The sequence below is a fragment of the Octopus bimaculoides genome, chromosome 4 (assembly GCF_046866305.1).
Source record: "Octopus bimaculoides isolate indiv1 chromosome 4, ASM4686630v1, whole genome shotgun sequence".
In the NCBI taxonomy this organism is placed as follows: Eukaryota; Metazoa; Mollusca; class Cephalopoda; order Octopoda; family Octopodidae; genus Octopus; species Octopus bimaculoides.
The window spans coordinates 90,790,073-90,804,673 of NC_142931.1; the positions used below are offsets into that span (position 1 = coordinate 90,790,073).

The 14,601-nt window shown below is 33.5% G+C and overlaps 1 protein-coding gene across 1 annotated transcript in view; it reads left to right on the plus strand.

Annotated features, from left to right (window-relative positions):
• The first annotated feature begins 3,743 nt into the window (after positions 1-3,743).
• The window catches only part of LOC106878533 (collagen alpha-1(XXI) chain-like), a 19,719-nt gene continuing 8,861 nt past the window's right edge, over positions 3,744-14,601 (plus strand). The window contains exons 1-5 of the mRNA XM_014927770.3: positions 3,744-3,920; positions 10,182-10,206; positions 11,389-11,952; positions 13,065-13,100; positions 14,411-14,449. Of these exons, the coding sequence (XP_014783256.2) occupies positions 3,876-3,920; positions 10,182-10,206; positions 11,389-11,952; positions 13,065-13,100; positions 14,411-14,449 (709 nt within the window). The 5' untranslated portion in view covers positions 3,744-3,875. The remainder of the gene's footprint in view (positions 3,921-10,181; positions 10,207-11,388; positions 11,953-13,064; positions 13,101-14,410; positions 14,450-14,601) is intronic.

Below are 14,601 nucleotides of genomic sequence, written 5' to 3' on the forward strand. Positions count from 1 at the left end.
ACCTATTGTCATATGTGCCCTAGGAATGACAGCGAAACGGGCTGATTACTACCTAGCTCAGATACCAGGAAACCCCAAAATGGCTGAAGTTCAAAAGATAGTGCTCATGGGAACTGCCCATATCCTACGTAAAATACTGTCTATGTGATCTCAAATTTTAAAGCAAACACATAATTTTCTTATGGTTTCTTAAACATTCACTTGAACAAAACTGTACAAATCCAAATATATGGTACCCTAGGCATAACACCTACGTGAAATTCTAACTTGTTGTCTCTTGAGGTCTCTGGGTGAGAATTGGATCCAACTTGTACAAATGCAAAGCAAAAGTCAAACATAAAATAATAATAATAATAATAATAATAATAACAATGGCTATGATGATAATGATAATGATGATAATAGATTATTTATTTTATTAACCACAAGGGCCCGAGATATGGTGGACAATATCGAAGGACGGATTACAGCACACAAATCAAAACAATGACAAAAAATGCAAAAAATAAAACAGGTAGTGTTTACATCAATAAAAGGAAGATGCTGCTACATTAATGGATATAACAGAGGATAAATAAGAGAAATGAGACATAATATAAATAAATAAACAAATAAATAAGTAGAATCTCCAATAGCGGGGCAGTCCACTTATAATAATCCGGAGTAAACCCCACGTAAATGTCCAAGGCACGGGAAAGCGCTCTGTCACAGCTTTATCCTTCTGCTTAGAAAAGTACACTCAGAGTCAATCTATTCAATGTCATCAATCATGCCACAGTCGACCACCTTTTGATAAACACACTAGAAGGCAGCACCTCCCTCTCAACCCTCACCTTCCTCTTGAAAGGATATTTGAAGAAACAGACGAGAGCTTGGCCAGATAGGAAAGTGCTTATTTTATTCCCTGGTGCAATGCCATGTAGTGGCTTTCATGGCTTCTGATCTTAGCTGATTGGAAGTGTTATCATATACATGTTTTGTCGTGGTGTAAAATAAGGGCTACAGTAAATATCCTGCTAATTACCACAGATTCGTTTGTCAGTTGCTTGACCATAAACAGTTGAGCATGTCTCTTAGTGGCTAATGATATGAGCATCGCTGATCACGAGCACGTGTAGTGGGAGAGCATCATAGCCATATATTTATGTGTGTATGTATGTATGTATGTATATATATATATATATATATATATATATATATATATATTTATTTATATATAGGTTATGAGCGAAAGTGGTGTCAATTAGACCCAGAGGTTTCAGGTAATGCTGAGTAAGTACTGTGGATAGACCATAGTTAAGCTCCAGGTTCGGTGATTATGCGAATAAGGGGTCTAACGTAGGTCATATATCAGCGTGTGAATATAAGGATTTCGTAATGAGATAAAGAACGAAAGCTGTGAATAATATAGAACATTTATAAATTGAAGGTCTTACAGCTGTTTCCAGGATATTTGATATATCCCTTCATCGGGGACGGTGTGAGAGGATGGTTAAGCAATAGTTAGGTTACGTAAGATAGAAAATAGAGAGTGAATGTAGGGATATTGTATTTGTAAATCCATTATTTAGGCAGAATGGTATACATGTAACATTCCAGTAAATTGTGAGTAAAATCCAATAGTCTTTACGATTGGTCATTGCATTTTTATGTATAAACTCTGTATTTGGAATGGCCAATTTCAAAGACTGTTGGATTTTACTCATAGGGTATTGGAATCTTAATAATGGATTTACAAATGCAATGACCAATCTTAAAGACTGTTGGATTTTTCTCACAAGCTACTGGAATCTTATATATACACCATTCTGCCTAAACAATGTATTTACGAATACAATATCCCTGCATTCACTCTCTATTTCCTAACTATTGCTTAGCCATCCTCTCACACCGTCCCCGATGAAGTGATATATTAAATATCCTGGAAACAGCCATAGAACCTTCTATTTATAAATGTTCTATAATATACACAGCCTTGGTTCTTTATCTCATTACGAAACCCTTATATATGTATATATATATGTATATATGTATACATGTATGTATATGTATATATATCTATATATGCATATATATGTATATGTATATATGTATATATATTTATATTCATATATATATATATATATATATATATATATATAATGTATGTATGTATGTATATGCACTTATATATATATACAAATATGTATATATATATTTATGTACATATATATGTATGAATATACATATATGTATTTATATATATTCATACACATGTATATGGATGTAAATATATATATATACATTTAAATATATGTGTGAGTATATATATATATATATATATATATATATATATATATATATATATATATATATATATATATATATATATATATATATATATATATATACATATACATATATATACATATATAGATATATATATATATATATACATACATGTATACATATATATATATACATATATACATATATATACATATATAAATATTTAAAAATATGAATTTATATATATGTATATGTACATATATTTATGTGTATATATATGTATATATATATATATGTATTTATATATACATATATGTATATATATATATGTTTATATATACACATATGTATATATATATATATATATATATATATATATATATATATATATATATATATATATATATATATATATATACTCTTTACTCTTTTACTTGTTTCAGTCATTTGACTGCGGCCATGCTGGAGCACCGCCTTTAGTCGAGCAAATCGACCCCAGGACTTATTCTTTGGAAACCTAGTACTTATTCTATCGGTCTCTTTTGCCGAACCGCTAAGTTACGGGGACGTAAACACACCAGCATCGGTTGTCAAGTGATGTTGGGGGGGGACAAACATATACACACATACATATACATATATATATATATACATATATATATATATATATATATATACGACGGGCTTCTTTCAGTTTCCGTCTACCAAATCCACTCACAAGGCTTTGGTCGGCCCGAGGCTATAGTAGAAGACACTTGCCCAAGGTGCCACGCAGTGGGACTGAACCCAGAACCATGTGGTTGGTAAGCAAGCTATATAGGCACGCACATTCACACACACGTGTATGTATATATGCACTTATAAAGTCTCGCTGATGCGCACCCATGAATACAAAGTTACACGTCAATGTATATTTATATGTGTATGTGTTAAAAAATGAAGGAGATGAGAAGTTACTTCCACAAATGATTGTAGAGTTTAGGTATTTTGTTATAAAATTTAGAATGTTTTTAAGTATTGTAAATAGGAAGTTCAGGGAGGTGGATGTCACCATGTATTTAATCTAATTTTAATTGTATTGCACTGAAGCTGTCAATGTTCGTTACTATTTCTAATAAAATGAATGACCTTCTATATAATTCTTATCTTGTTTTCTCTCATTTCTTACAGCTGCCACTGTTCTTTTTTTTATCATTGCTTGCGTCTTTTTCTCCTTCCTGTTGTTGTTGTTGTTGTTGCTTCCTGTTGTTGTTGTTGTTGCTACATGTCTGTGTATGTCTGTTTGCATATACATATATATATCGATGTGTATCTGTGTATAGTTATATATGTGTGTTTGTATGTGTGTGTGTGCGTGCGTATGTGTGTGTGTGTGCGTGCGTATGTATGTGTGTGTGCGTGCGTATGTATGTATGTATAGTAAGACAATATTTCACATGGTTTCTCAGACAATTCTCTGTTTCTGACATTCCTTCATAAGGTGCACTACAAAACGCTACACCCATTACACTCAGTGGTCACTGACCATTCGGTACTTTTCTCTATATAAACTGGCGTAACTTCCCTAATCATGTAGTATACGTTTGCAGTACGAACCATTTCTTAAAATGTCTCTTGCAATCTTCGTGTTTCTCTCGTTCCTGCTTCTTGTGGTAAGTGGATAAATTTCATTTCAACATTGCTTCAATTCCCCAAAATGCAGAATATATAATTTTATGTATTTTTATACTGAGAGCATTTTTTCCTTTCAAACGTGTTATAAAGAAAATACTATTGCGAGAACATAGTCGTGTCTTCAACGTAACACACGCACGCGCACACACACATATACACACGCACACACACACACATACACGCACACACACAAACACTCAGAATAATGCATAGTTGTTTAATGTGTAACATATATGGATGTATGTTAAAACATTATTTGAAATAATACCCAATACGAAATATAAAATCTTTTTCATAAATCTGAATAAATTTTGATAGTTACGTATGAGTTTCGCTGTATACCCGGGTCAGTTTCCTCTCCCGAGTTAATTTAGTACTTGAATGTAGCACAGTGAAACTCTGACCTTGGCCTAATTAAAGACCCTAAGGGTAATTGTCTATTCTACAACATCGTTTTACCATTAAGTTTACAATCCCTGTCATAGTAGAATCGACATCTAAAATTCATAAACTTTTTTCTTACTTCCTTTCCCACTAACCCTTAGCAGTGACCATACCTTTAAAGGTTACTTTATTAATAATCAGTTCTAAATTTTCATTTATTCCAATCTTGTACACATGTTAACTAGATGACTAATTACGTTCGTAAACTATTTCACTTCCCTTTACACTAAATACGAGCCATAATAAGAAACATCATACTATATAATGCATATCTATTCTTTACCTCCTGTAGAGACATTTGAACCGGAAATTGCTTTTGAAACAGCATAGATCTCACTTATTTCCCAGAGAAATGTGAAATCTTTTAAACCTACAGTCACGCATATACAATTTATAAAACATTTACAAACACTAAAGGACAAGCAGAATTGGGAAATCAATAATGCACTCTTACACCACACTATTTCTTCCACTTTGTCTCCACTTCCTCCTTTACAACGCTATTCTTTAATCATCTAAAGATCACTGATAATGATCTAAAGATCACTTTAATTATCCAACGATCACTGATAAAGAGCACATTTATTAACCCATTTTGATTCGTTAGAAACAGTAACCTGGGCGTTTTAACCCATTACCTACCAGTGATCTCATATGAGATCACTTAAAAATTACAAATTTCGTAATTATCTGTCAATATTTACACATATCTAACCTTTTTGCTATATCTACTAGGTATATTTCTCTGATATTCAAATGAGGTTTGCTCATTTTTCACCCGCTTATTTCTATTTAAAATGCATTTTGAAATGTTATTTTGATCATTCCAGCGTGTTTCTAAGGCTGTTTTATGCTAGAAATCAAAGTTTCATAAAAAAATTCCAGTTAATAGAATTACGGGAGATAATGAGTTAATGTAGAGCCACATGCATCATCCTAATCTAACGAAATACTGATAATTAAAATTGACACACCCATCTCCGTTATTAATTTACTACCAATTTCTTATCATTACAGGAAACTTACTACCCTTCTCCAGTCATATCCTTTTATTACAAATTTTTTTTAAATACTCTTCCTTCGAGAAACAGACTCAATTCCATATATATTTCATATAAATTCCAAACTCTTTGACTTCAACTTCCAGAGTTAGATATACGAAAACTTTCCTTCTTTTTATTTCTCTTTATCATATTTTCTTTTTTCATCTTTTCTCGCCTTAAATGTTTTAGGTTCAAAAAGCAACATCACAAAATATAATGTAAGCTAATATCCTGCTATATAAAGCATTTCTTTTTGTGAAAATCGTCTCTTCTTATTATGCCTCTATCTTTTGATCATCGACTCCCAAAATCCAGAACAATCCTTCCTTCACCTAGCCACACACAAAGACGCTTAGACTTATAAATATAATGATGCATTTTAACACTGTTCATCCTATTTTGATCAGCATTCTCAACAAACTAAACATAATACAATACCTCTCTCTCTACCATTCGGATATACTTCTCTTTTCTATGAGTAGTTGCTTAACCCTATTCTCGCAAAAATTTTGAGCATGTTCGAATTTTATGGCGTAATCGTATTTCATGGCATATGTTACATTGTAAATGGATATGTACTTTACACATGCTTTTAGAACTTTAACGCGCTTAACTCTAAAATGAGATCTAATATAACTGAAATTTGTTTACGTTTTAAGGTACATACACATTTATATGCATAAACTACAGTATGATGTACAGACATTCGAGGGGGTGCCCAAAAGTAACCGGAAACGTTCTCTGTGAGACAAGCCTGTTGTAGTTCAGGCTTCCATCGCTAGAAGCCACTTGATACAATCCTCAGACATCTGTCTGTCGACCGGCGTCGTCGCGTAAGATCATAGAGCCACGTAGTGCATCTTTGTTTTGCTGTGCTTCTCCCCCTGTTCATTGGCTTTTGTGATGGCTGAAACAAAGGAACAGCGTTCTTCCGTAAAATTCTGTTTTTTGATGGGGAAAAACGGTGGCTGAAACAGTTGTCATGTTTCAAACAGCTTACAAGGACGCTGCCATGAGCAAAACATAAGTTTACGAGTGGTTTCCACGCTTTAGAAATGGTCACTTGTCGCTTGAAGACCAACCTTGTTCAGGACGCCCGTCGACCTCCCGAACGAATGAAAACATCATGAAAATTCATGAAGTGGTCATGGAGAACCGTCGCCGAACAATTGATGAACTTGTTGATATAATTGGTGTGTCCTGGAACTCCTGCCAACAAATTTTGCGCGAGGAATTGCAACTGAAAAGAGTTGCAGCAAAATGTGTGCCTCGCTTGAATGCGTGTTGACCGAATACGTGTTGTGAACTGAAATGACAGTTGGAAGTTGATCTGAATCTTTTTTACAAGGTCACCACTGGTGACAAAAGCAGATGCGGAAGAGATGAAGGAAAAAATGACGGAGACATTAAATGGCATCACTTCGCAAAAGTTCCAGCACTGCTTCGAATAATGGAAAACGTGTCTGAACCGATGCGTTGCTTCAAATGCAGAATACTTTGAAAGCGATAAAAGTGTAAACATGTAAAACAAAGTGAATAAAATAATACTGCAAATTTCCGGTTTCTTTTGGGTACCCCACCCCCGTACACACGCAGACTTATATTATCATTTAGTGTACACAAGACCTATATGTGAGCTACCTTAAATTTTATGCTCAGATAATGCAGAAATCAGACAGGCTTGTATAGCGTACCGTGCACGAATCGACAATCTTTCAGGCTAAAATAAAATAAATATTCGTGGGGATATACAAGTGAAAAAAAATTCAAGAAAAAGCGTCAAGATATGTTCTAAGGGAATGGAGATAATCCCATTATATAAACAAGGTTATGTCCCTTTAACTCGCACATTGAAGAATACTATTAATACTGATGGTACGAAACTTAGAGTAGTTCACAAATGAGTTCTGTATTTCATGAAATGAAATTTATCACTCGCTGAATTGAATGCTTTTTTTTGTGTGGGGGCGCTTAGTTAGTCAACAAGCGCACAGTACTCTATATACCCTTTAACACGTGTATTTGCAATGGAAATTCATACGAATTTACAATACATATGTCAACCAAGATAGTCGCAAATTAAAATGAGGCTTCTTAGGATTCAACCAGCACAGTACAAAGATGAATTTTTACCACTTGGCTTGCTCTATCAGGAATATACTTACCCTGTTAACCTATATATTAAGATGCTCCTAGCGAAAGTGAAAGACTCGGTGAAATAGATGTGATGGAAGGCTCTATATTTTGATGTTGAGCTGACACTCGACACCACGAAATTCTATGACTTAAACATACGAAAAGATCGCAATAGGGTAAAAAGTTTAATTTCATTTAAAGCCGATCTACTCAATACAGCAACCAACATTGAAGTCTGTAAATACTCTAATATTTTCCATGCTAAACTTTTTATAACTGATATTCGGAACTTTAAAACCCTAAAATATAAGTTCTTTATATTTTTTTCTAAGTTTAATAACTTTAATGAAATTAGCAATGATAAACACAAGTTGTTGCATGATAGTACTTCTAGTAAATATAAGACAGTTAGCAGAGATAGATATATTGTCATTAATGATGCGCACTGTCATAGGCTGGTTTTACCACCTAAAGGATATATCTAGTTAAGTTTACACAGTTTGGTACCGTGGACTTGTTCTTCTCTGTAAATAAAGTAATTGAGTTCGCCAGTAAATACGTCACTATCGACCAAACAGAAACTGAGTTAGTCATTCATGCATGTAAAACCCTCATCTTTAGTAAGGGTTCGACTTAGGTCAAGAAACCGAAACTATCCTAAAATCCTGTTTTCCTACCATGATATTGATTTGTTTTGAAATGATGGATTAGGCATATCTTATGGCTTTTAGGAAAATCTCATATCATATCCGTCTTTAGTACTATAGGTTTTAAAACATATCAGTAACAAACTTACTAAAGCTGTTTCCTTAGCTGCTTCTACGGACCTAGTTTTAAGCACCTAGAAACCCTATCATAAACCGAGCGAAAGACGTAGGTATATACAGAAACAAATTTATCACCCCACTATCGTCTTTAAAAACCACATTACTAACATTAGTAATAGGATCTCTAACTTCTCCTCTAAATACATTTTTGATAAAGCAGCCCTACAGTGGCTTTAAAGAGAAGATAACATAAACTCTGACACAAACATGGACTAGGTAAAAAAGAGAAGTAGGAAAGTTATATAGGTCACTCCCTTTCTCTTTCAATGTAAGAAATAATGTAGGTAAAGATTCTTAACCCCAATAGATAAACATTTCCGCGATAGCCATAGATGAAAGCCAAGAAAATCTTCTATAGAAGCTCCGTGAAAGGTTCCTACAGCTGCGGTTTTGATATGAAAAACATCTTTTCACATAACCCAGCAAGAACGTCCACTCCAAACTGCAGCTTCAGGAACTCACATACATACCTGCTAGACATGCATGGTTTGCTCAGCCTTCTAGGAAGCCAAACTACCTCCACGTTCCATCAAATGAAAGAACTGAAAGAAAGAAAAAAACATATGTTGGGCTATGTGAAAGAGGTTTAGAAGACATTTGCCAAGCACCGATGTTATTTCAAACATGTAGATAAAAGAAGAAAAAAACAAAACCTTACAAGCCATATCTAGGACAGCAGTATAGCAGATATTATTGAGTGGACCATTGTAGAAGATCTACGCGACTATTAAAAAAACTCTCATTTTTATTAGATCGAAGACCTGCAGCCCTACTAAATTCGAGAGCTGAGATTTGGTTGCCGCGTAAATGAAAGGTTTTATATTTCAAACCATAATTGAATTTCTTCATTGTAATAAATCAAACGATACATTAAAGAAAAGTCTTTAATATAATCGCTCATTATTTTATATTCTTCTTCGTCACTGACTTTGTGTGAGTGTGTGTGTGTGTGTGTGTGTGTGTGTGTGTGTGTGTGTGTGTGTGTGTGTGTGTGTGTGTACATATGTGTTTTATGTAGATGTTGGCATGATTATATATTTCTCTAGTATTTAGTATTTCTGTCGTAACATTATTTCTTCAAGCGTCAGCTAAAAGTGTAGATGCGTTATTAAGTGGATATGGATAATTATTGTGTGGAATTATTAATATGAAAGCAAATATCTAATGAAAACGAGAATTAATTATAAAATGATTTGAAACTCTGAAAATCACTCCGCGCTACAGATAATTTCCATCACAGCTTATTACTTGGCATTAACCAATGTGTGTGTGTGTGTGCGTGTGTGTGTACGCGCGCGTGTGTGACATTTTTATTTGATAGCTTCCGTATTTTTCTCTTACTCGAACATTCTGTGGTCGAAACTAATTGAATGCATTTTAAATTGTCCCCATTTAGTTTGTTGCGTATCTTAAAAATGGTTGTTGTTATTTAGCCTCTGGCTAACTATTATCAAACACATACCAAATATGAGTATCCGGTTTTTTGAATTTGGGTGAAGATATTTTCCAGGATTTTCATATTTAGCTTAAGAGGGTAAGGTATGGTTAGAGAGAAACTGTTTTCTACTTATAACAACAGTTATGCAAAATCTTTGCATCTCAGCACCTCAGTACCTTAACACCACTTTAATACTAAACAGAATACTTTCATTTAGACATTCGTTCAATATCAAGTGGAAATAATAAAAAAGCGAAAGTTTATGAGTATATGATTAGTTAATATTGCTATAAATAGAATAACATAACTCATATACTATTATTTTAATTTTATTTTTCATCTCTTTGCCAGGTTGACACGAGCCAGACAGTTAAAGGTAATTATATTTTATATTATATATGTAGCTAAAAGACCAATCTGCTAATGAACATAAACAGAAAAACAATGCAACAAATCCATTAGACAGTAACTTGCCCAAAATTATGCATATTACACGGAAAGTAAACCATATGAAACAAACGCATGCCAAGTATACAAAAAGCGAACCCATAAAAAACAAAAGTCTTATAAAACGAAAAGCAAAAAGTGTGACAGCAAACCATAAACTAACATGAATGAAATATTACAAAAACAATAAGATCGCAAACCTCCTTATTAACAACACACTACAAGCATTTAAACCGGAGAACACACCCAAAATGAACAACGTAACTTATGAATATGACTGAAAGTGAAAGTTGCAAACTTCACTATCCAGTTGCGTGCAACTCTAACAGCCAAAACTTTAAGGCTTCAACGGTCATATTCTGGTTGTAAAGTTTACGACCACTCACTATAAAAGGGGCTGAAGAGAAGACAACATCACTTTTCACCCTGAAGATGAGACTATGACAGCATGGAAACTTGGATAAATAGCAATTTTGGAACATTATTGTTCCAAACGATATATAAGGGTCTCGTAATGTAGACACAAAAATCTCTAATGATAAGTAAAATTAAACTATATTTGCAACGTCTTTTTAATATGTATTGTTTAAAAGAAAAGCTATTGCCCATATGTACAAATGTACATAGACATGGGATGAAGCGTGGTTCTGTAATTAAGAAGCTTATTTCCTAAACATGGGGCCTTGGAATCAATGCCATTGCGCCACACTTTAGGCAAAGACTTGTGAGTGGATTTGGTAGACAAAAACTGAAAGAAGCCCATTGTATAGATGTACTTACATACATACATACATACATACATACATACATACATACATACATACATACATACATACATACATACCAATGAATGAAACAAGTAAAATATAATTACTCTTAGAAAATTGTTGTTTAAATTCAAATATATGAGGCATTATATAATGAGACTAATGTATTGTAAAAGAATTATATTGTATATATCTGCACACAATAAGAAGATAAAGTCTTTTGCACGTAAACATACAAATATGTATGGGTGTGTGTGATTGTATGTGTATGCGTCTATTTATATATACATATTTTCTACGTTACTATGTGCATATATTCATATTAATATCATTATATATTCTAGGATGTTCAGGAAAATCCGCTAGTATCATATTTGTCTTGGACTCTTCAAGTAGTGTTTGGGTCGAAGACTATCGGAGACAATTAAAGTTTGTCACCAAACTAGTAGACAGCTTTGATATTAAACCAGATGGAGACAGTGTTCAAGTTGGCGTGATAACTTTCAGCAGCAGAGCGAATTTAGATATTTCCTTAAACAAATTCACTACAAAAGAGTATCTCAAAACTGCTATTTTGGCCATTCCTTATCGAGGCGGAATTACTAACACTGCAAAAGCGCTTATTTTATTGAGAAAGGAAATGCAAAGTGTCCTCGAAAGACGTTCTGGTCCTTTTATTGCAATAATTGTAACAGATGGTCATTCACGACAACCCAATAAAACTGCAAAGGAAGCCAAAACTCTTCATGAACTTGGGATCAATGTTTATGCAATAGGTGTTGGCAAAGAGTACAGTGTTGAAGAACTAAAAGCTCTTGCCAGTGATCCTGACGAAAATGTCTACCAAGTTACTGACTATTACGCGCTGGAAAAGCTTTCCCAGAGACTTGATATAAAGACGTGCAACGGTAAAGTTAATGATATTACTGTATTACATTTATTTCATAAAATGTTTCCACGATGCTTGCAATCCCATTTGCCGTAGATTTCTAATCATTACTCAATACTTCAAACCAGTCGATTAGCCAATATTATAAATGTTTTGCCAATACAACCTACAACGAGAGGGAAATGGAGGTGATTGCTTTGTCAAAATTTGAACTCTAGCATTAACAGCGGTAGAATCTACGTTTTTATGAAGTTCGCTATATATATATATATATATATACAGAAATTGATATTAATGACGTGTGTCATCGTCTAGTAGATTCTAAAAGGATCATGTAAGAGTGAGTTGGTCTTCTAGTACTATATCTATACGTGTTTTGACCGGAGTCAGTCCTTTGTAAAAGGTATTCTGGCCATGGCCATCCATTCTTATAAATCACCCAACATGTCCTTCCATTTTGAAAACAAATGGGGCGTTATTTGGCTGTTATTACTTGCAGTTGGGGCAACTACATAGAGGTTTGTTTTAACTTAACCTAGAAGAACCTATCCCATCGCAGGTTGTATTTATAAGACGGAGTAAACGTTCGTTAAAATTAGCGTTTCCGTTTTTCATGAAAGAGCAGTATTTCTTATGTTCTCTGGCTTGTTAAGAATAAACTTCACTAGTACTGGTAACAGGATACGAATCATCGAACATTCATTCAGTTCTCTTTCTTTTCGGTCAATTGTAATTTTTACTCATACTAGTACTCGAGTTAAAAAAAAAAAGATAACTGAATGAACAATAATAGTGTAGGTATTTCTTTTAATGTCTGACTCTTTAACAGTTATCTATTTCATCCTTTTTCTTTTCCAAATGACCATTATATAACTTAATTTCACAATTAAACATTTAATATATAGTATCGCCCAAAACGCAGCTCCTGCGTTACATATATACAATGACTATTTTATGTAATTGACTGTGTCATGTTTATCGGTTATAATTAAGTATTACTCAATTATTGTTAATGACAGAATTTCCAAGAAAAAGAGAAAAACTATACTTAGAATGTATTGTAAGACTCTAGCATGCATTATTGTCTTTTAATGTCCCTTTCATAATGATTTTGATATTCCTTCTTGACAGATATACCGATATTACCAACAGCCAGTATGTCCACAGGTACGCTCATCAACGATTTTAATCATTTATATGTATAGGAGAAAGGAGTGAGGAGTGTGATATATGTCAAGAGCTATTAGCATAGTCGAAATGAAATGGTTTCAGCTGTGATTTGTAAGAATGTCGAGGGTTTTCAACAGTCGAGGGTTTTCAACAGTCGAGGATTTTCAACAGCTTAACTCTTGCTGAGTGATGCTCACTTCAATTTCTGATATAAAGGTATTTTCTTTGGCAGGAATTTATGCAGTAAACATAACATGGAAGTCCTGGTTAAGGACCAATGTTGCTGTAATTTAGCCCCAGGAGGCATCGTCTCCAGCTGGCTATACGACACGATCTGTGTCTTTATATTTTTGAACAAGGGAATCTAGCACCCCACGCAGCTCAAAACAATATTTGTGTATCGCGATTTCTGGGTTATTTCTCTTTATCAGCACAGAATAATTGTTCGGCAGAATAATTGTTCTGTGCTGATGAAAAGAAATAACCCAGAAATCGCGATACACAAATATTGTTTGGAGCTGAGTAGGGGTGCTAGATTCTCTTGTTCGAAAATATAAGGACACAGAACGTGTCGTACAGCCAGTTGGAGACGATGTCTGCTGGGGCTAAATTACAGCAACATTGGTCCTAAACCAGGACTGCCATATTATGCTGGCAAACAATCTTTACTACAAAGTACTGTTGCTGAATATTTCATGTTGTGAGATTTTAAAATAGTAATTTTCTAACGAATTTATGCAGTTTGGATTTTACAGCATGATTATACGAGAATGATTTTAAAAAGTTTAGAAAGAGTTGCCTCTACTTATGTTAATTAGGATTTGAAGAAGAAAATTAGATTGTCTACAAGATGGAAGTTTAATCAAATTCAGTATGGTTTATTTCACTTTTCCTACAGGAAATTATAGTTATTCCCTGACACTGGTAGGCTCTTTAGACGTTTTGAAGACATTATATGGAAACTGGAGTTTACAGTATAATTGAAAATATACATAGTTAAAAGAAAATGTATTACAAGCGTCTGAAAATCTATACACTGCAATGCTATTGCATTTCATTTTAAAGGAATACAACTAATGAAGATTAAAACAGGAGGCTGAGAAATAGTTGTTCTAGCAGTCAATACAATGTGATCCCAAATGAATTTGAATACCAAATGGTTTCCATGACTGCAAACCTGATCAATATCAAAAACATATACATTTATGATTAAAAACGAGCAAATGAGAAAAGAAGAAAAACAATATAAAATAGCCGTTTTAAATATTCTTGAAGTAAACGTAATATTTTGTTTGATTTTCTTTCAGTTTCCACGGCAACGGAGCCAATGGTACGAGACGAAAGAAGTAAGTAGATTTAACGTTCAATACTTAAATAGTGCCATACAATGAAAGAGAAATGTCGATAAAGAAATAGTATAATATATATATATATATATATATATATATATATATATATATATATATATATGCGCCCTTTAAAAGCCTAGCCAGGCTCA